General features: G+C 34.5%; 1 protein-coding gene across 5 annotated transcripts in view; it reads left to right on the top strand.

The window, feature by feature from the left end:
- Positions 1-5,534: 5,534 nt before the first annotated feature.
- Positions 5,535-23,664, top strand: part of Cep89 (Centrosomal protein 89kDa) — a 41,500-nt gene continuing 23,370 nt past the window's right edge. For 2 of the 5 annotated variants that reach the window (XM_069826973.1, XM_069826974.1), the window contains exons 1-4: positions 5,535-5,597; positions 11,089-11,277; positions 12,866-13,035; positions 16,426-16,649. In XM_069826973.1, the coding sequence (XP_069683074.1) occupies positions 5,589-5,597; positions 11,089-11,277; positions 12,866-13,035; positions 16,426-16,649 (592 nt within the window). In that variant the 5' untranslated portion in view covers positions 5,535-5,588. Of the gene's footprint in view, positions 5,598-6,343; positions 6,418-11,088; positions 11,278-12,865; positions 13,036-16,425; positions 16,650-23,664 lie in introns of all 5 variants that reach the window. The other 3 variants (XM_069826975.1, XM_069826977.1, XM_069826978.1) reach the window with 3 other exon arrangements.

Here is a 23,664-nt window from a genome sequence, read left to right on the forward strand (position 1 = left end):
TTTGGAAATTATCGAGTTACAAGAAAGCAGTGTTTGTGAATGGTTTACACTTGCGGAAAGTCCATGAAACGGGCACTAATAAAGCTGCAGTGTTGGTAGGTGTCAGTGGGGTTTATCAAAATCCTAAAAGAGAAATTCCGCATCTTGTGTTGATTCCATGTACAGGGTGAGGCAAAAGTCTCCATACAAATGGTGATAGTAACTCTGCAACAGATGCATTACAATATATGCAATATGTATGTCATAAATTAAATGTGAATCAGAGACCTGCAAGAGAGCGAGCGCGGGATATCGTTATCAGTCCAGGAAGGCACTGACTGAATGAATAGCGATCATATACGAATAGTTCCGATAAATCACGAAGTAAGGCAACACACCGAGCGATCGGGTCTGACGACGAGCGCTCGGTGTTCATGAGTGCTCTTCCGGTAGCAGTAAGCAGTAGGTGAATTGTAGGCTTGTCTAATCAGTACGTTTCATCAAAACGAATGTTGAAGATGATTCAATAGTATCGACGTCGATCTCAAGCAGAGGCTCGGACACCGTCTCTGTTGATGGTAAAAGATTACAAGACACGATGTCAAAAGTATATGCCGAAAATAAAGTTAAATCAGCAGAGTCAGAGTAGTGGAAGAAAAGGGAAAGCAGTTACCTACTAGCTCTGCTTGGACTAAATTCGGAGAAGTAAGCGATAAGAATACCTTAAAGTACATAGGATTGTCCACACCTGTGGAGTAACGGTCAGCGTGAAATCAGGTGGCCCGGGTTCGAATCCCGGTCGGGGCAAGTTACCTGGTTAACGTTTTTTCCGGGGTTTTCCCTCAACCCAATACGAGCAAATGCTGGGTAACTTTCGGTGCTGGACCCCAGACTCATTTCACCGGCATTATCACCTTCATTTCATTCAGACGCTAAATAACCTAAGCTGTTGATAAAGCGTCGTAAAATAACCTACTAAAATAAAAATATTCCCAAGTTAATGAGTAAAGTTCATATTACGTTCGAGATGAAACAAAATATATCGCTACTAATTTATTATTTGCATTTCATACTTCGATAGACATTTTTAGTTGTCACGTATTAAATGTAATTTCTCGGTTTTATATACATTTTATAGTAATATAACCAAACATTTCATTTGCATTTACAATATTATCACGATTAAATTTGTGTCTCAGTTTGTTTTTGAAGTTAAATGTTAAACTGAGTAGGAATGAAATATATTTATACAGAAAATCATTTCAGGCTGTTTCAATCTAAACAAAGAAAAATGTGTAATTAATTAAATTTCCACTAAAATATATAATTGTTGAAAACAATCGAATGATTTCTATGATTATTCCATTGTAGGATTAAATCATTCGAATGCATGAATGAATTGTTCAATAACATTGCAGTATGTTGATTAGTCATTCTATACGTAGGCCTATAGCCTGAGAGCAGTGCTCTTTTTTCTTATCACCATGTAGGTCAGGTGTTTAATTTAATAAAGATCAGGGTCAGATACTGGGGCTGTTAGAAGAGTCAGTACGCTACAACCACACAGAACATTCGAAGCTTATCATTCTATTTTTGCGTCATATGATTCTGAACTCGAAGCTCTTATCATTATCTTAAAATGGAACATATTCTGTTATGCGAGTACATATTTTGTGTAACTTCATACGGCTTGTTGTGGTGGTAAGCAAAATCAATGAATAATCAAGTGATATTGTGAATATTTCTATTATTTCGAATGGTTTTGATAATCAAATGAATGCATTCGATTTTTACCAATGCTGAACTACGTAGTACTGTAGCTTACTGCTTCGCGTACAGTGGTTGAAGCGAGCGCTCGTTCCGACAGGGGAGCGATCCCCCGGGCGAGCTCGAGCGATTACACACGAAGTGCATTCGGTAAAACCGATCTCAGATATCGTTAAGCATCGCTCTCTTGCAGGTCTCTGATGTGAATGTCAAACTCATTACAATAAGAGGATCTCATATATATTATTTAATGTACCGAAGTACATATGATATTTCCATGCAGATATTCTGCGTCATCATACGATGAAAGAGTAATGGAACGGAGAAAAATTTTCACCGGCCCGAGATTTGAACCCGGGTTTTCAGCTCTATGTGCTGATGCTTTATCCACTAAGCCACACCAGATATCCACCCCGGCGTCGGACAGAATCGTCTCAGTTTTAAGTTCCAACTCTTGGGTTCCCTCTAGTGACCGTCCTCTGCACTATGTCATAGATGTCTATGAACGTAGGACTGAAGTCCACACATGTGCTGAGGTGCACTCGTTATGAGTGACTAGTTGGCTGGGATCTGACAGAATAAGCGCCGTCAGGTGATTGACCAAGTGCTTTCTCGATTATGAAATGCCTACAAGCGTCCTGAGAGAGATTGGTACTGGTATTGTGACATTGTATTATGCTGAACTCAGCGCCAGCACATCAACAGTCACAGAAGATATGCTCGAATTGCAGAGAGGAAGAAAATGAAATTAAAATGTTTTAAATAATTGATTGAATGGCGATCTTACACGTGTTAATTAACACGAGTAAGATCGCCATTCAATCAATTATTTATATTCAAGTGTTAAAAGTAGTGTACGAAAGATTCAACATGGATAAAATGTTTTATTTCCTTCAGTTCCCTGTGTACTGTCCGCGTTTGCTTTGTTCATTGTCTGAAATAACATATTAAACTGTGATAACTTGGCAGATAATAATGCAACAGTTTAAATCGATTGTAGTGAAGAAAGTATCTACTACTCTGTTTAGAGGTTTTCTACTTTATGAAATAGCCTATGGTAGCATATGATATGAAATATATGATAAGAAATTACTTCAGGGAATTACTGCTATGAATATATTTTGGTGTTAACAACAGTACCAGTTATATAATAATGGTGAGTAGATGACAGAAACAGTTGTCTCTAAAAGTTTATTATTATTATTATTATTATTATTATTAGCAGTAACACCAATGGTTTCACTCATATCTCATAGATAGGAAACAGAAAGTTGAAATCAATACAACTATGAAATCTGCATTGACGTGGGGAACTATTAATAATGGAATTCCTCGAGGATCAATATTAGGTCCCCTACTTTTTCTAGTGTTTATAAATGATCTTGTCCCCCTAATAAAAGATGTAGGTCATCTCATATTATTTGCAGATAACACAATTATAGTAATTACAGCCAATAACTCCATCACATTCCAATCTTCAACAGAGGAAATTCTCTTCAAAATATGTGACTTCTCAGTCAATAAACTGGTATTAAATTGTAACGAAACTAACATAATTCAATTTAAATTCTGTCCAAATTCAACGTCGCAAATTTCTAGCGCAATAATTAACAATAGATCCCTATTAGAAATAACAACAACCAAATTCCTTGGCTTAAAAATCGATAATGTATTAAATTGGAAAAATCATATTAAGAAATTACCCCCAAACTAAATTCAGCTTGTTTTGCTATTAGATCTATGCAAAAGATAGTAAATATCAGTACCTTAAAAACAATATACTTTGCATACTTCCACTCGGTAATGAGTTTTGGAATAATATTCTGGGGAAATTCCACAGATAGTAACAGTATATTTCTATTACAAAAAAGAGTAATTAGAATAATAGTAGGTGCCAAATCTAGGGAATCATGTAGGACTATTTAAAAAAAACTACAAATAGTGCCCATGGCTTGTCAGTATATCTTTTCATTAATAATCTTCCTCGTATGTAATCATGAAAACTTTGTAATTAATTCAACAGTTCATAGCATAAATACACGTCAAAAAAATGACTTTCATACTCCATCGGCAAGTCTATCATGCTATCAAAAAGGAGTGCGTTATATGGCAGTAAAAATTTTTAATAGCCTGCCTATCGATATAAAAAATGAAACTCAAAACTTAAAATCATTTAGGGCAAAATTAAAGAAGTACCTAATTTCTCACGCCTTCTATTCTGTAGGTGAATTCATGACATTCAATAACACTTCATGAAATTGATACTAAAACTTTGTGTTGTACTAGTAGACTATATTGTAAATCTCGTCTGTATATATTTCATCTAGACTGTGACTATAAATTAAGACTTTATGATAGTATTAAGTTTTTTGACTTGTTCCATATTCTAGCTGTAAGCAATGTATGAATACCATGGAATATTAATAAATACAATACAATACAACATGAACTGCTACCAGAAAGTCAACTGGAGGATAATGGCAAAGGAAGAAAAAGGAACATCATCTGCAGATCTCTAGAAAAAGAACTAAGGAACAAACTAGTGAAGTGCTTTGTGTGAAGTATGGCATTGTATGGACAGGAACATGGACATTACGACGAAGTGAAGAGAAATGACTGGAAGCATTTGAAATGTGGATATAGAGAAGAATGGAATGTGTGAAATGGACAGAATAAGAAATGAAGCTGTGGTGAAAAGAGTGTATGAAGAAAGAACATTGCTGAAATTGATCAGGAAGAGAAAAAGGAATTGATTGGGTCACTGGGTGAGAAGAAACTGCATACTGTTCTCCAACCAGGAGATCACCCATGAGAGGAATGTGCTTATTATTGCCTCATCTATTGGAACGAAGTCGATGAATAATATTACCGTTATAACGCCATTTTAAAAACCATGCGCTCTCCTGCATATGTTATTTCCTGTATGATGAGATTAAAAGACCAGGAGATTAACTGTGATCTAATTTTGTAACTAGGGCAGTATTAATATGTCTGTATCAATGTTATGGTTTGTGCTGTGAGAGCTAGCCAATAGAGATGAGTACCCACGTGTGTGACCTTATGACATCTTATGACGACAACATTCATTGACAGCATTATCCCCCTTCGTCTCATCCGGCAGAGACTTTCTCGTGGTTGGAGCACAGTACTGAAGGATGTACTGGAAGGAATGGTGAACGGGAGAAGAGTTTGGGGCAGAAGAAGATATCAGATAATAGACGACATAAGATATATAGATCGTTTGCAGAGACTAAAAGGAAGGTAGAAAATAGGAAGGATTGGAAAATGCAGGGTTTGCAATGAAAGAGCTGTCCTTGGGCAAAACACTATGAATTGTTTATGTAGAGGGACTGGGAATCTTTACTGACAGGGAGCACCCTCCTGATTGGTTAAATGATGTGAATGTTACTATCGAGTATATTGGCAAGACGGTCTTAATATTGGTGTTTCAATCGATATGAAATATATCACCAACTTGTAAATTAACAGACAGTTTTCGTAGCAACATCATATTGGATTGTGTTCAAGGGAAAATACAATACGAGAAATGGAAAAATTATAATTTATTATTTTGCGATCAGATTTACAGATTATCGATTACTTCCGCTGACCTTTTTCTTGCGCACTATGGTGGCCACACCCCTATAATGTACAAATCTATTCCATAATTAATAATATAATGTACACATGTACTGTTGTTTTACTGGGTTGATTTTAACGGATTTTAGAATTAACTTTCTTTAGCGGATTTCAAACTTCGTTTTGACAGCAAAAATGTTTTGTGTTGGCAACCCTGCTTTTGACTGCCTGCAATCCTGGCGAGAGAAAAGTGAAATATTGAAATGTACAAGGTGAGTGGAGTGGCGTTTATTCAAACTTAAAACATAACTTGTCCCCTATATTATTATATATGATCTAGGCTTGTACTTAGGTAATGGGTTTGACATTCACATGTGTCATTTTGCGCTAAGCACTTGTTACTAATAGATCTCATCAAACCCACCTAACCTTATTACTGTCGATAGTGCTACTTGTGACAATCTCATCAAACGCTACCTAACCTTAACTGACAGGAGGACTACTTTTTACTAATCTAGGCCTAATCTGTCTCTTCAAACTCTACCTAAACCTCGTCACTAAAGTTGGGGTTACGTTTCATTAAGGGTTGAGAAGAATGAGGGAGAGGTAGAAAATTAAACAAAATATTTTCCGGGATGAATGGCACAAGTGAATGTCAGGCATATTATTTATCTGTTCGTTTTTAATTGATGCAACGTACAGACGCCTTTGATTATACATTAAGATCGAGGCGTTAAGTGTCAAGCAGATGTTTGGATTTATATAGTACAACAGGATACCAACACACGAATTACACAGACTTTTTATCCATTCTTTGTGTCTTTTCGAACAGCATTTATTCATAAACGATGCCTCTTTCGGAACAGCTCATGCGTAAGCTACTGCAGTATAATTGTTTAGCCCCGATTATATGTGGTTACCGTCTTACGTCTTGTAATACTTGTACTACACTTCTAAAAAGCTTGTGCGTTTAGACAAATGCAACATGTAGATAATAGCGTTTTATTCTTTCCTCCAGGATCATTTTTGTAGGGATGCAGAACCTACAATGTGGCTCCTTATCGAGAACATGTAGCCTACTCTTTTCTGAAGGTATGTTGTTTGTTGTTTAGTCAATTGTCCCCAAAGATAGATTGGAACCTTATAAGTCATAAGTGACACCAATACGGCGTCACACTTGTCCAAATTGTGGATCCTTATTCTGAAGGTGCAAAGACAATGAAAAAGAAGTGTGGGTCTTTTTCTGAAAGTAGTATGGAAATTGAAAATGTTTTATTCTGTTTGAAGTTATAGAGGTTTGATTGTGGATCTTTATTTATTTTTTTTCTTAGATATGCTAGATTCTAGAGTAGTTCTTTTGAAGATATGGAGACTAGGGTATGGATCTTGTTCTGAAGGTGGTGGAGTCTAGGCCTAGATTATTTTTTGTGAAGATAGACTATAGAAATTAGAGTGTGGTGCAAAAATTAATCTCAGCCCTATCCATTGTGGTCAGAAGAAAATTGATTGACAGCTCATCATAAAAGAGATCAGAATTCATTTTCCCACAGGTTCTGCAGCATTTGTAATAGAATAAAACTACTTCGGAGTTTAGTCTTTCTCAGGTAGCATATCAATAGATCTAAATTAGCTACTTTATTTTCCTGCCATACTTATTATACAGTACTCCATGATTACCAAATCATTGTTTCAGTTTAAAAGAGGTAAAGGTATCCAGTGATGCCACATGGTGTGTAGGCTGGGTTGAAATCCTGTTGGGACAAGTTGCTTGGTTAAGATTTTTCCGAGGTTTTTCCTCAATCCATTAAGAGCAAATGCTGGGAAACTTTCGGTGCTGAATCCTGGACTGATGTCGCCTGCATTATCACCTTCATATCGTTCAGACGCTAGATAACCACAGCAGTTGATAAAGTGTCGTAAAATAACTCACAAAAAATGAGATGAAAAAAATTCTGTCACTATCTGGGTACAAACCAGGACCTTCTAGTTCACCTCATAATCCAGGAAATGATGGGGTAAAGTGACTAATTCCTTTTCCCCTCCATTGCAAACGGTATATTGCTGACTATGTATATATTACATTAATCAAATTTCAGATGCATAGAAACATTTTTATTGTTCTTCCTCTGACACATATCGTCGTCAAGTGAGATGTACTGCTTGATAATAGTTATAGGCTACATATCAGCCACAACCTAAATCAGAGGTGATAAGGTTCAATACCGGTAGCTTTTTTTAATAGTTTTAACACTTTTAAAGCTGTAAGTCTTTAAGAAAATTTTATACTTTTCAAAATGGCATTCTTTACAATTTCAAAAAGTTTGACATTTATAAGTTGTATGTTACTGTTTCAGTAAATATATGTCATTATTTTGCACAAATCTCCATGATACATTTCTTCATATTTCACATTTGCTTCTAATTAATTTGCTGTTACTAAAATCAGTAAACCCTACATATTTAAAATTGATATGAATTTAAAAAGATATTAGTCTTTTATAATAATATTTTCTCCTACTTAGGCCTACTTTTATAGGGAATCATTCAGTAAATAGTACATTATGCAACGAGCCTATAATGAAGGTAATTAAGAAGTGAGTATGGATATTTATGAAACGAGCGCAAGCGAGTTTCATAATTTTCATACAAGCTTCTTAATTACCATTATAGGCGAGTTTCATACGACTTTTTATGCTCGACCATATTTCTAACTTGATATTATTAATTTTTTAGCAATGTCCCGTATGTTGTGAGATGTGCGCAGACGCGAAAGTATTGATTTTTTCCGAGGAACAGATGTCCACATTGACCTTGCTAGGCCATAAGAACCTACAGAGATAACATTGAAATTAAATTAGACATTGAAAAACGAGATGACAAATTGAATTTATTTGAATATTATTTACAATTAACGCTAATTATTATAGTAACAGAACATAGCCTTCTGCGACAGTATTGGATTTCCAGCCTCCGTGACTTTTTGCTAATTCTCTTTCGATTGCATATCCGAGAATAATCGATACTTGCGGTTTTATAACGGTAAAAAGCTGACCTGTCATTGGCTGAACAGTTGTAACCTGAGTCGTCATTGGCTGAAAGACCTGACCTTTAATGAGTAGGTGTACTTCAATGACATGCATTAAAGGTCTGCTACCAGGTGTATAATTACTACGTTTCGGCATGGTTGAGCATAAAATAATTTATGAGCAGAAAAAATTCGTTCCGGTATCGGGAATCGAACCCGGCATTGATGATACAAAGGAGGAGAGTTCGGGCGGCACCATGAATTGGGTCTCGGCATAGCTCAGATGGAAAGAGTGCTCGGCGTGCAAAGCTGAGAGGTCCTGGGTTTGATTCCCGGTGCCGGAAGGAATTTTTCTCCAATAATAGGTATATACATACAAGTACTTCTATGGCTGCACAGCCACCATTTTTCATTTCCGATCATGGTTCCATAACAAAAAATATTTCCAATAGTATCCTCTCTATTACTTCTTAAATTTAAGAAAAATCGTTCTGAATCACCTGTATAAATCATAAATGAACACTCATTGAGAAACACAATAATTAGGCCTATTATTTTCTGTATTATTTTCCTTAGTAGACTAACAATCAAGGTCTTTAGTATCCTTATCACTACTCAGATATTTCTTTAGGCATTTTTCCCTCGAACCAAAATGTCGGCCAAGGCGAACTAACCTTCTACTGGAGTTCTGTCACACTCACGTTTCGCAAATAACCCACTCATTCAATATATACTATGAACAAAATTTGTTCAATAGTTAGAAGAAATCACTACCCAGACAGACTGGATGCTGAGAACTACTTTTTCAGTGTTTAGGATGCTGCAAATGGTGTATTTACATGAAAATCTTAATTTTTTATCAGCGTCGCCATGCTTTCTTTTATATTTTATATACAGGGTGGTCATAAAGTCTCGATTCATTTTTGTGAAATAATGATTATTCAGACATGAACTGTATATAGGGGTATTATAGGCTAATGGTATGCACATATGTAATTCATCATAACTCAACATGACTACCATCCATTTCAAAGCATTGTGTGCAATGTTTGAATGTTGACCTAAAGACATTCACAAGTATATCGCCAGAAATAGCTGCAGATACTTCTCGAATACGATTTTTCAGTCCTGTAGATCTCTTACTTTGGTTTTGTACACTCGTGACTTGATAAAACCCCAGACAAAAAAACCTAAGTGCGTCAAATCAGGCGAACGTGATGGCCATACTCTTAGTGAACCTCTGCCAATCCATCTGTTGAGAAAGCATTGGTTGAAGTATGTTCTTACATCTATCGCAATATGAGAGGGTACTCCATCTTGCTGAAAGATAACCGTGTCAACAATGCCATCCTGCTGTAACTATGGTTCCAGAAATTGTTCCAATATGTCCAGGTAAACGTTATCTGTAATGGTAATTTCTGTAAATATGAAAGGACCATAAACAGTGGTTTTTGTGAACCCAAGCCACGCATTCACTTTAGGCAAGTCTCTTTGCCATTCAAAGATAAGATGTGGTGGCTCAGTACTTCATATTTATTTATTTATTTATTTATTTATTAATCTATTTATGTCCATAACAGGGCAAAGCCCCAATTACAATAGACAGTACAGATTAAAAAAACATAGAATTGCATACAACACAAAAAAGAGGTAAAACAGATACAAGTGTAATTACAAATTAAAAATGGAAAAGAGAAGGAAAAAAAATAAATAGATACCACCTAAATAAAAAAGACAGATACAGATATAAATGAAAAACACCAAATAAAAACAAATAAAAAAGAGCCAAGTACAGACATCACAGCCAAAAATGCAAAATGTAGGCGTACCTATAATTGGCAAATTGCAGAGCAAATACAACACCATGTTAATAAATTCAATATACAGCACTACACAGCAGGCCCAATAGGCTCAATTCATTTATTCAGAAAACTCACCAACACAGAACATGTGTTTCAAGTAATGCTTTACATAACTTTTTCTTGTACATATTGTATGATAACGAAAAATCTAAATCCTATTTATTTGATAGATGATTGTAAGTTCGAAGCATTAATAAAAGTGGAGACATTTTATGAGATAGTGTTTTTGTGACAATGCGACAATTGTGTTTGTTAACTTTACCACAAGTGTGGAATGTGGCCTCTTCACTAAACAGGATATGATCCAAGATGTATTCAATGTTTACAGCCTCAATTAAACCATAACAAACTGTCCTATGAACTGCAAAATCTTCATCGTCTAGTTTTGCAACACCTAAATGTGATAAGGTCGTTTTTTTCAGTATAAACTTCAAAACTTTCAAAAGAGTTGATCTTGGAACATCTAACTGGTTTCTTAAACTATGACTTAATGCTTGAGGATTTCTCTTGATGGCTTTTCGAATATTTTCCATAGTCTCTTTGGACACAGAAGATCTACCAGTACATTGCTTATTGGCGACATTTCCTGTTCTCTGGAATTTATTGACAAGGAGTCGAATGTTTGCACGTGTTGGCGCTGGTTTTTGGAATTTACATACATACTCCTGCTGCACCTGTGGATATATTAAACTGCACAATCTGACACCGACAATAGCATCCGGTCTTCAATACTCATCAGCGTTGAAACAAATAACAAATTCCAACAATAATTAAAAAATGGAGCGAGATATATGTCCACTCTGTAATGAGAAAGTGGAAGTTATTCAAGCCTTTATTGGTCAGTTTACATATTCTAGTATTTATTGTTGGTTACAGGATATCAAGAGTTCCATTATGCCACCACCAGTGTTCACTTCAGTCCCTTCACTACCAATGTTTGTGGTACAGTCAGGTGAAAACAGAATGTCCCAATTAGAGGAGCCAGAGCCATCCAATGCCCAGTCAAATTCAGACGTTACATCTGGTGGAATTGAATCAGAAACTCATCAGAGGCATCACAGGAAGGTATTGTCATGAACGCCACTCTTATTGAGACTTAGAAATAATGTAATTAATGTCTAAAGACTGTCTTTCTCACTATGAATTTTCGTTATTTTCAATTTCATCAAGTGAGTGCCGTCATCAGGGTTCCATCATTTTACAAAAGTTCCTTTTATATATATTACAATTCAATGCATGTAAAATGAAAAGCATGGTATACTGATATGCGATCAAGCTTTGAAACACCAAAATATGCAAAGAGACAAAATTCCCAGTTTACTTGTAACTAATAGAGGATTATATCGCATCCTAATTATTCATGATAATGAGATAATACAGTATACTCCCAATTATCCATGAGCAGGTTATCCATTTTGCAGATTAACCGTGCATGATTTTGGCTCAATAATTAATTAAAGAAAATATAAAAAAACTTAGTTTTTTCCGAGGTTTTCTCCAGCCATAAGGCAAATGTCAGGTAATCTATGGCGAATCCTCGGCCTCATCTTGCCAAAAGTTGATACAGAGTCGTTAAATAACCAAGTAAAAAAAAATCTTAGTTTTTCATTACATGGTCCTGCATAACCATGAAGAATTCCGTGGTTTTACTAAAATGATTGTCACTTTCTTGAAGTAAGTGGTAAAAGGTACACCATCATCTATAACAAATGTTTTTGTCTTTAGTTTGTCCACTAAAATAGTGTTTGGCTTGTAGTATGTTATGTTTGGCATTATCATTTATAGCAATATAGCACTGCTGGTGTGTTTTCCAATAATCTTAATTTAATTAAGAATGTATGAGACGGTAAATCTCTGAATGCCACTTTTTGTGATTTAAGTAAGACCTTTGATTTTATTGAACATAATAGGCTATTTTATTGGATAAATTAAAATTTTATGGTATTACCACAGTCTAGTATATACAGTCGCGAAGCTCAATACGTAGTAAATATGCAAACATTAGATTAGTTGCTCACCACTAGGATCGCTAATATTGCCTCATTACAGGCAATGCAAAATAGTACCGTCACAGTCTATTGTTTCTAGCACCCTCAAAACTGAAGCTTCGTGACTGTATATAGTAGACTGTGGTATTACTGGTAATGAATTTAAATTATTTACTTCCTATCTAATCTTATTTAAACAATGTATTGAGATTAACAATAAAAGATGTACTATTAGAATTATTCAGCATGGTGTTCCACAGGGATCAGTGCTTGGTCCTGTTCTTTTTTTAATTGCAATCAATGATATTGGTTTTTATATTCACGCTCATATTGTGCAATGTGCTGAGGAGACTACTATTTTCAATTGTAACAGGAACATTAATGCATTAGAAAATGAGGCGAAGACATATCTTTCTGAAGCTACAACTTGGTTCAATGCTAATGGTTTTGAATTAATCTAAGATAGAAACTATTTTATTTACTTTATCTAATTGCAATAATACTATAATATCAATAATTTTAATATGTTGGGTATTGTTTTGATTCTAAATTAACTGGCTGGAATTCTATCCTGTGTTTCTGGAATAAAAATCTCATGTGCTATCCATTTAAGCAATGGTGTTTAATTTAAATGGAATTGACAACTTGCTGACTTCATGTTACAGCACAGCAAAAGAAGGACTCGGTCTTTGGACAAACCTGATAGTGTTGGAGAGGGGAATAGTAGCAGAGAGGAAATGGTGCTTCCACGAAGGCATCGCCACCACCATCATAGACGTAAACCTCACAAAGACATCTTACAAACACCTGAAAGAGAAGGGATAACATTTCAAGGGTAAAAGATTTGCTTACACCTCAGACTTTTTTTTGAGCATGCTGTCTGTTCGTTCATATGTGAAAAAGCTGTACACCTACAGAATTGAACAAATATTGTATAATATGTTTAGTAATTGTGAGTCCATTTATTGAAGAATTTGCGACAAAATTTGAGAATTTATAACTGAACATTTTTAACTCCTTTCCTTGAAACCACACTTAGTGCTGGGAATAAGTGAAAGTCTGAAGGTGCCAGATCTGGACTGAAATATGAGTATGGGAGAGTATAAAATTTGTTCTGCTTAAAAATTCTCTTGTCGAGTCTCAGAAATGCTTGGTTTTGCATTGTCGTGAGATGAAAATGATGAAGTACAGTCATAGAGGTCCCAAGTATGACAAACACATTGTAACATTTTTGTATGAATTTGATCGCTTACTCTGATATGTCTTTTCTGAATGAGGTGCATCCTTGAAATACACTTCGCCAAACTTCTTCCCCTCTCCTCGAACACTTTTAATAGATCTGTTCACACAATAATAATAATAATAATAATAATAATAATAATAATAATAATAATAATAATAATAATAATTATCATCAGTGTTGAGAAATATATGCACTAAAAAACCTAAAATATGCATTAAAAATGCCGAAATATGCACTTATACATGCGCTAAAAATTCCTAAATACGCACATTTATGCACTGTTCAACTTTATTTAAAATTCTTTAATTTCTTTGACTATACTAGGAACCTGAAGTTCATCTCTGATATGGGTATTTTTCCTGTTGATCGAACCTGATAAAGTGATAACACATTTGTAGTTTTTAAAACTTTTGGGTAGGCCTACTTCTTGTTTAAATGCAAAGTTCACTCCCATGCCAGAGTTTTTAATATATTCATATTTTCATAATTTTACGAGGATCATTTCATACGTCATGGCAACTATGTTATATCTTCCGAATAACTGAAAATGTGGTTAGTTCAGTATATACGTTTGAAAACCTGTTGTACACTGTACGGGATGCCACTGCCAGATTACGTCTGTGTGCATTGATGGCTAGTTGACAACACACGCAAAAGTCAGTATGCTAGAGGCTGTGCTCCAAGATGGATCTAAGTAAAGTTGAAAAGCGGTCATACGTGAAAATTGCAGTTCTTCATGTCAGAAATGCTCGTCAGTGTCATTCATCCAATACGAGAAGTATTGGATGATGGTGTGTTGGAACATACTCCCTACTCGCCTGATCTCAGTTCACTTCGATCTCATTCTGCATGAGAAGTGGTTTCCAGGGAGGACATCTTAACAGCGTTTCGACAAGAGGTGGTAAACATAGACGAATCGCACGCAGCCGATGGTATTCAACACCTGCATAATCGTTGGCAAAGATGTGTGGAAGCCCTGGAGGATTATTTTGAAAGGTGTTAGCTGTAAGTAATGTACTTTGTTTCCTTTTGTGCATAATAAAATGATTTCTATCTACGCATCTTTCAATTTCCCTTACCCATTGCCTCCTATACCCAAACCCAACGGTCAGCGCATCTGGCGCGAAACCAGGTGGCCCGGGTTCGAGTCCCAGTCGGGGCAAGTTACCTGGTTGAGGTTTTTTCCGGGGTTTTCCCTCAACCCAATATGAGCAAATGCTGGGTAACTTTCGGTGCTGGACCCCGGACTCATTTCACTGGCATTATCACCATTTCATTCAGACGCTAAATAACCTAAGATGTTGATAAAGCGTCGTAAAATAACCCAATAAAAAAAATACTAACCCAAACCCAATTTGGTACTAGCACTGCGAAGCACATTCCAGTGATCTTCAATCACATATAGTGTACATACTTTGTTTTCTTTTGTGCATAATAAAACAATGATTTCTATTTACGCATCTTTCAATTTCCCTTACCCATTGCCTCCTGTACTCAGATCCAATTTGGTATAAGCATTGCAAAGCACATTCTAGTGACCTTCAATCGCATATAGTGAATTTCTATTCCTGCATCTTTCTTGGCTGACATAATATACTTTGCCATGACTTGTGAAATGATCCTCGTATATCTAAATAAACGTTGTAAACTGGAAACTTGTTATGTGAAATTTGATCAATTATATTTCCATCTGTAATGATCTCTACAATTTCTCCACACATTGCCTTTTAGACCATATTTATGTTCGATTTTGTTTAGTGTGATGAAAATAAAATTGTCAGTCCTCTTTTGTTATTGATATTTGGTCCTGTACATGCAGTATTACTGTATTTGGATTGTGTTATTTCTTGTTTACTGATAATTTATATTTAAACATTATTCTTACATCCCATATTATTTGCAGATGACACAAGTATCATAATTGCAGCCAATAACTCCAATGCATTCCAATCTTCAAAATATGTCAATAAGTTTGTATTAAATTGTTACAAAACTAACATAATCCAATTTAAATCCTGTCCAAATTCGCAAATTTCAAGCGCAATAATTAATAATAGGTCCATAATAGAAACAAATTTCTCAGCTTACAAATCAATATGTTAAATTGGAAATATCATATTAAAGAAATTACCCCCGAACTAAATTCAGCATGTTTGCCATTAAATCTATGCAAGAAATAGTAAATATCAATACCTTAAAAACAATATACTTTGCATACTTCCACTCGGTAATGAGTTTTGGAATAATGTTCTGGGGAAATTCTATAGATAGCAACAGTATATTCCTACTACAAAAAATAGTAATTAGAATAATAGTAGATGCCAAATCTCGGGAATCATGAAGGACCAATTTAAAAAAAACTACAAATAATGACCATATATATTTTCATTGATAAATTCCCTCGTATGTAATCAGGAAAACTTTGTAATTAATTCAACAGTTCATAGTATGAATACTCATAAAAAATGATTTTCATACTCCATCAGCAAGTCTATCATGCTATCAAAAAGGAGTGCGTTATATGGCTATAAAATTTTTAATAGCCTCCCTATGGATATAAAAAATCAAATTCAAAACATAAGAATATTTAGTACCAAATTAAAGATGTGCCTAATTTCTCATGCCTTCTATTCTGTAGGTAAATTCATGACATTCAACAATGCTGCATGAATATTTCTGTCTTGTATTAAGTATCGACACTAACCCCTTGTGTTATACTAGTACATTGTAAAACTCTTCTACTGTATATATTTCAACTAGACTGTGACTATAATTAAGACTTAGTAGTACTATTAAGATTTTTTTGACATGTTTCATATTCTAGCTGTGAAGCGATGTACAATACCACGGAATGTAAATAAATACAATGCAATATGCAACTGATTTAATGATTAGGACGTCACATACTAAACTTAAAATATTATTTAACTACACGTGCAGCTTTATTCTTTAATGTCTGCAGATCTATCATTTGTTTTACAGAGAACCAACTCAGTCCGATGTATCAGAGATTCCAACAGAACAACAGCCAAAACCAAAGCCTCGTCGAAAACTTCACGTCGGTGGAATGGAACACAGTCAAAATCGGACAGGGAGTCGTTCTGCTTTGTTGCTGGAGTTGGATAGAGTCACAAAGGAGAATAAAGAACTTTCCCGACATCTACAACAGCTATCACATTCTAGTCAAGATTCAGGTTACCAGCAAAGTAAGTATCAAACACTTTTATTTCACTCAAAAGTTTACATTCTCGTCTGTCACAAAAGAAGGAGATCATTTAAAAAATTGTAAATTATATATGGTTTTTAGGAGTTCATTTACTAAACGGCATTTCATGCAAGTTGAGAGGGCACGAAGACATTCTTTTCCCCTTCCTCTTGCCCAGATACCGGCAGCGACCGAACAATAGCTGTTACTTCTTATACCTGCACCCCCTATGCTATACACAGAAGAAAATAAAATATTTAATAAAGTACACTAGGAGATATAAAATACTGCCATACAGATGTTTGACAATTACTTGTTTCAGTATATTTTAGTGTCGTTGTTATAATATTTTCAACTGGCTACTAATAAAATTAAGGGATGTTGGTTTGAATTAAGAAAGGGGAGCGACACAGTGCAGATTGTCCCATTGTGTTTGTCGCAGTGTAGCAACTAGTGGTGGAGAAAACATTTATCTTTTACCCTGGATGGTTTGTGATTTGTTTCATCCTTACAGTTTACTTTGTAGTGTTTTTGAATACCGGTATAGAAAATATGTTGTTGTTTTCTAATGTCAGGCGTTTGACAATAAAGTCATTTGACCTCTTGCACTCAAATATTTTTCAAAGATATTGTCATGGTTAGCCACTGACGCACAGAATTTGAGGTGTTCCGAATCCATTTCTTGGTTTGAGTTGCACAATGGGCAGTTAGGGGACTGATATATTCCAATTCTATGCAGATGCTTGGCCAAACAATCATGGCCTGTTGCCAATCTAAATGCAGCTACAGGCGATTTTCGTGGTAAATCGGGAATTAACTGTGGATTATGATGCAGAGAGTTCCATTTTTTCCCTTGAGATTGTGTTACCAAATTTTGTTTGTTGAAGTCTAAGTATGTAGATTTAATAAATCTTTTCACAGAGCAATATGTAGATTTGGTAACAGGTCTGTAAGTAGCAGTGTTGTCCTTCTTTGCTAAAACATCCGCATTCTCATTTCCCAGGATTCCACAATGGGATGGTATCCATTGGAATACAATTCTTTTATTGAGTGATATTAATTGAGAGAACATTTTAGTTATTTCTGCTGTTTGAGGTGAAGGTGTGTGTTTAGAGACTATTGATAGAATAGCTGCTTTGAAGTCTGACAATATAACTGCATTCTTAAATTTTTTGATGTGAAATAGAAGATTCCTGAGACTTTCACTTATTGCAACGATTTCTCCATCAAAACTTGTTGTTCCATATCCAAGAGATCTATAAAGTGAGAAGAGACAGCACATAACACCTGCACCGGCACCTTGTTCTCTGGAGATCAAGGATCCGTTGGTGTATAAATGAAGCCAGTTTTGTGGAGGGTACCTAATATTAATTGTCTCTAAAGACAGTTGTTTCATTATTTCAGTGCTTACTTCTGATTTCAGTAGAAAATAGTATAGAAAATATTGTACATAGTTCATTGTTAATTTCTTATGTAAGTAGGTACATGATTTTTTTATTTAGCCTTAGGAGCGTATTTTATCGTAGTTTGTAAATTATTTAAGGAACAATGTTATAAAACATAACAAAGGTAAACCAATGCGAAGTGGTCAGAAGAGATGTGTATTGAATTTATTTCATACGTTATGTGCTGAAAATCCAACTTACAGTTTAGAAAAGGTGGCTGAGATGACGGGGAAAAGCAAGCGTTTATCGCATCAGAAGAGAGGCGAAGATGAATGACAATAAATTAAAGAGTCCGGTGAAATTTCGCAAAACTGTTCCACTATTAGAAAAATACGACGAATTCACAAAGTCAACAGTAAGATCTAAAATTCACCAATTCTTTTTTCGCCAAGAACTGCCAACTTTAGACAAAATATTTCTAGCTCTAATTTTATTTTAACGCATGTCATAATACAGGTTTTGTATTATAATGTTATTATTCATAATTCCACTTAAATTCACTGCATAGTACTATAATTTGTGTAGCTGAATGTAGAAACGCATTGTTACTTGTTCAGTAGACCTATGCTTATTAAGAGCGAAATACTCAAATTTAATGTCAGTTGTACGCTTGTTTTAGTATTTATTTGTTCTTATGTTACAAGTAATTGTCGTATATTGACCTCATTAAATATTTTTAATATGCAAATTATTGATATAGACAGTAATAAAAATGGAATAAACTTCTTGGTATAGACTTTCGAAATACAGATTTTGTCACTTTGTGTTGTAAGTCATTTAGTCGAATGTTTTTACGACGGACTGTAGCACCTTCCCCTTCACTGACAGTAGAGAGAGTGAGTAGAGGGGAAAGCCTCTCAACCAGACTGAAATGGGGTTTAAGATTTATTCTAGGATGTATTTCACGGTAGAACCTGCTTGTAAAGGGTTTTCCAATAAGAGTGTCACACTTCTAAAATGAAATAAATTGTATAAACGAAAGAGGTTTATTTATTTAATTACTATGCCATTACATATGGAAGAGAAAATCAGTTAAATGGCCACTGCAGCTTCATTGGGTTGCACATGTACGAATGACAGACACACATAAAAGAGACTCAATTTCGCGAATAACGCATGTGATATTGTTCCTTAGGTCATTAACTGTTTCTGGCTTGTTGGTATAAATCCGTTATTTAACATAACCCCATAAGAAGTAATCCAGCGGTGTTAAATCACATGATCTTGGGTATCAGTTAACATCACCACCACGCGAAATTATGAAGCCTCTAAACTTCTCTCTCAAAAGGTCGACTGTTTCATGAGCAGAATGACACATGGCACCATCGTGCTGAAATGAGACATTTCTGAGATTCATACCTTCCAATTGAGGCCAAAAATAATCCTTTATCATAGCCCGGTATCTTACACAGACCGTAAACTTCACGTAATGTATGAAATGCTTGGCAAACTGATGACTTTTTTTAATAATACATTTTAATGATTTCTACATGTTGTGGAATGGTGTAACATTTCATTATTATTTGTCAACAACAACTGTAACCATGGGAAAAATATGACTGCTGGCAGCTGTTATATGGTAAAAGTACGACACTCTTATTGGAAGACCTAATTGGGAGGTGATAAATGCAATAATTGCACAGCTGATATGGGTGATAAAGAGTTAGGAAGTTCATATATTTGCATTTTTTTCAACTATTGTTACTGATATGTTAATTAATTATTTGTATGATCACATGATACATATTCTAGTCTCTTAGTTGAATTGTATTGTGCATATACATGCATATTTTTGCACTACGTCATATTTTATAAATATATTTTAACATTGGCCTCTTAAAAGACTTAAAATCAGTAGCGGCCGGTGATCGAAATCCTCGGTGAGGCCAGATGCAACTAGTTTAAGTGCCTCCGATGGGAAATGTTTATTTATGATATTAATTATTATTGTTATTATATTATTAATATCATTATTACTGTATTATGATTACTATTATTATTATTATTATTATTATTATTATTATTATTATTATTATTAGTCTATTATTATTAGCCTACTATTGATAAAAAATAATGTCACTCACCAAATAAGCTGTTATGCTCTGAGTTTCAGTGATTGTTTCAGTGTGGTGAAGCAACACATATTATGTGTTGAAATTCCCCTTTATTTCTTTTCTTTTTATTTTTTTCCCTTGACATCAATGAACAAGGTCAACAGAGAAGTTTATTTTACACCACATTACCACTTAACCATTTATGTTGCCCATACCAGGATGCAATAGAAACTCGCGTTTTAAGATTATCTGTCAGAAAAATTGTCAGCGATGTCGTAGGTATCTTGATAGACTCTCTCTTTATTTAAAACTTCCTTCCTTTCTTTCAATATTATTTCTTCTCGAAAAAGGACACTCTAACAATGAATTAACTACACCAGCATTATTTCTCGCATTTGTTTCCCTTTATATTTTCTCGAAATACATAACAACATTGGCCCAGATTCACTAGTGTAGTACGAAATACAATAATACAATACCTTAGCTTAAGTCATAAACTAAGACATAAGAGGAGGGAATAGTGTGGGTCTCTGCCTGCCAGAGAGCTGGAATTTTGTGTTATTTATGGCCTATTTAGGAAGACAAGTCACCATTGCTATTCCCACCCCACACTACCCTTGAGGCCGGCCCATGGATGGGAGGAGTGAAACCTGACCAGACCAGATGAATTGTGCCTCAGCTACAATGTTTTAAACGCAAGCTCAAAGGCTGCGAAAATAAAGGAAATTCAGAAGCCAGACCCAGCACGGGCGATTCTGGCCTCAAGAACAAATTTTATTGCAAAACAGGTCTATAGACATCACAAGCCAGACCCGGCACGAGCGATCCTGGCCTCAGGAACAAATTTTACTGCAAAACAAGTCTATATACATCACAAGCCAGACCCGGCACGAGCGATCCTGGCCTCAGGAGCAAATTTTACTGCAAAACATGTCTATATACATCACAAAGTTTTCAAATGCTTCTACAGCGATATATGTTTCATTCAAATAACTAATACATTATATAAAAACACAAAATTTGATTTCAGTTAAGCCAAGTGACTAAGTAATTTACAATTCATTTTTATATTTCAATATGCCTGGTGAATTACTAAATAAGTATATAATAAATTTTCAATCTTAAGACATATCAACTTGCAAATGTTTATTTGCTATTTAATAAGATATGTGAACGTTTTCGCCGTTTGGGGCATCCTCAGATATAACAAAAACAATGTAATCTGAAACCTATAATAATAAATTATGCAAATAACAAAGAATAAAGAACAATTTATATATGTAATATATGATATTCATGAGCTTTATGTAAAATGTGACATAATACAGGATAATTGTTAATATAATCTATAGATTTTTAATTGAATTGGACGGATATTTTATACATATAGCTCATGTTACAAATAAAATATACAATTATGATTAAAATTTGTCAATAATGTTAAAATTTATAATGCTAATTGATAAAATAAATATATTAAGAGTACTCATTAGTTGTCGTAGGATATACGATAATTGCGTAGGTTGATGTTCGTGTGTTATATATGTTTCATCTGAAAGTTAAGATGGAGAAATGGTAAGTGCAAAAATATATGCGCGTTATTATATTATATACAAATTATTATATAGAGACGCAGATAATTATAGGACTACTTACTGAAAAACGTTCGCTAATGAACCAAATGTTATGTTGGAGATTGCTGTTTTAATTTGTTATCTGATTTGGTGACATCTTATTAATTGTAAATGATTGTTATGTGTAATCAGATTATTGAGATATTATTTGAACTGAATGCTCGTTGGTTGTGGATGTCGTGGAGTATACGATGATTTTCGTAGTAGATAAATCGTAAGTTAGGTATGAATTTCAATCATTCACTGAAAGTTAAGTAGAGAAAATCAACATTATAATTTATAATAATTAGACGAGCTATAATCCAAATATATGTAAGTGATTTAAGGCAGCGATAATAATAAGATTACTTACAGAAATCGTTCGCTATGAAATGGGTGTTGTTTGACATTGGTGATTACTCTGATTTGATGACATCCTATTGCTTATGGCTATTGCGTGTCATCAGATTTATTGAAGTATCTAAATGAAGATATTCTATGAATAAATAATAAGAATATTAATTACTAATTTACAATTTGCTATGAGGGTAGGATGTAATTATTTAATGAATTTATTAGTATTCGAATACTTACATTTGTGTGTGTTGGTGTTGATGTGTTGGTGGTTTTAAGAGAACCGAGGCCTAGATAATCTTGTGTGTGTTGAGGTGTGTGGCAGCGGAGTGATTTGAGAGGAACTATTTGAATGGCGTATTACAATCAGTGTGAGTGGGTCTATTTTAAATTGCATACAGTGGATTTTTAAAGTTTAATAAATTTTCGTTAATTATATTTTGATCTTTATTATGGTAGTAGGCAATGAAGAATTCTTCTGCTTTGTTATTTGCATAATTTATTATTATAGGTTTCAGATTACATTGTTTTTGTTATATCTGAGGATGCCCCAAACAGCGAAAACGTTCATATATCTTATTAAATAGCAAATAAACATTTGCAAGTTGATATGTCTTAAGATTGAAAATTTATTACATACTTATTTAGCAAGTGACTGAGGCCCAGCCTCACTTGCCTCAGTCAATCAGCTGCCACTGGATAAAATACCTAAACATTCTTTTAAACGACTTTAAAATTAACAGTTTTGGTCGACTGATGTTAAGAGTTTAACTTATTAACACAATAACAAACTAAACTAAATATTCCTATTTTATAACAGTTTCTTAAAAGTACACTAAACAATATGTGCCTGACAAAAGTACCTTGCGTAAAACATATTATGTTACTCATTTTTGCAAAAATGTAATGTTAGCTATACAAAGAAAATTACAGAATTGGTTTCTGTGGGTATCTATAAATGAGACTGCCAATGCTCAGGACTGTTTCACTGAAGACGTAATAGTGGGTGTTCTAAATCAACAATGATTATTTCATATCTTTTCAATTATCTCCCGTTATACATCACTAACAGTGGCGTAAGTTGTGTGGGATTGCCTCTGGAATTAATATAACTGAGTAATTTAAATATGACAATGAACTCTACACAAAATTACTGTTCATTTAAACATGAAGGCTTTTAGAGCCAGAAAGCATCAATCAATCAATCTTCTTAATGTATCCAGCTGTTTGCTGACAACATAAAGTCCATTGTAGTCTAGTCAGTTGTTGTTTTTCACGAGAAATGAGGGATATTTTGATCGGTGTTCATTATAGATGCCTGTTGCTAGTAGCCAGAGTTGGGGTGTAGTCAATATATACTGCAGGGCTGTGTCTTCTGCAACTGGTACTGATGATTTTAATTTACTTCTTTTGTGGTTTATGGATGGACAGTATAGAAGAATGTGTTCCAGATGTTCATCATGATTATTACACTACAGACAAGTATGATTATCAGAAATGTGAAATCGGTGTAGGTACAATTGAGTGACAATGTGACCTGTTCTGGCTCT

The sequence above is a fragment of the Periplaneta americana genome, chromosome 5, assembly GCF_040183065.1.
Source record: "Periplaneta americana isolate PAMFEO1 chromosome 5, P.americana_PAMFEO1_priV1, whole genome shotgun sequence".
Classification (NCBI taxonomy): Eukaryota; Metazoa; Arthropoda; class Insecta; order Blattodea; family Blattidae; genus Periplaneta; species Periplaneta americana.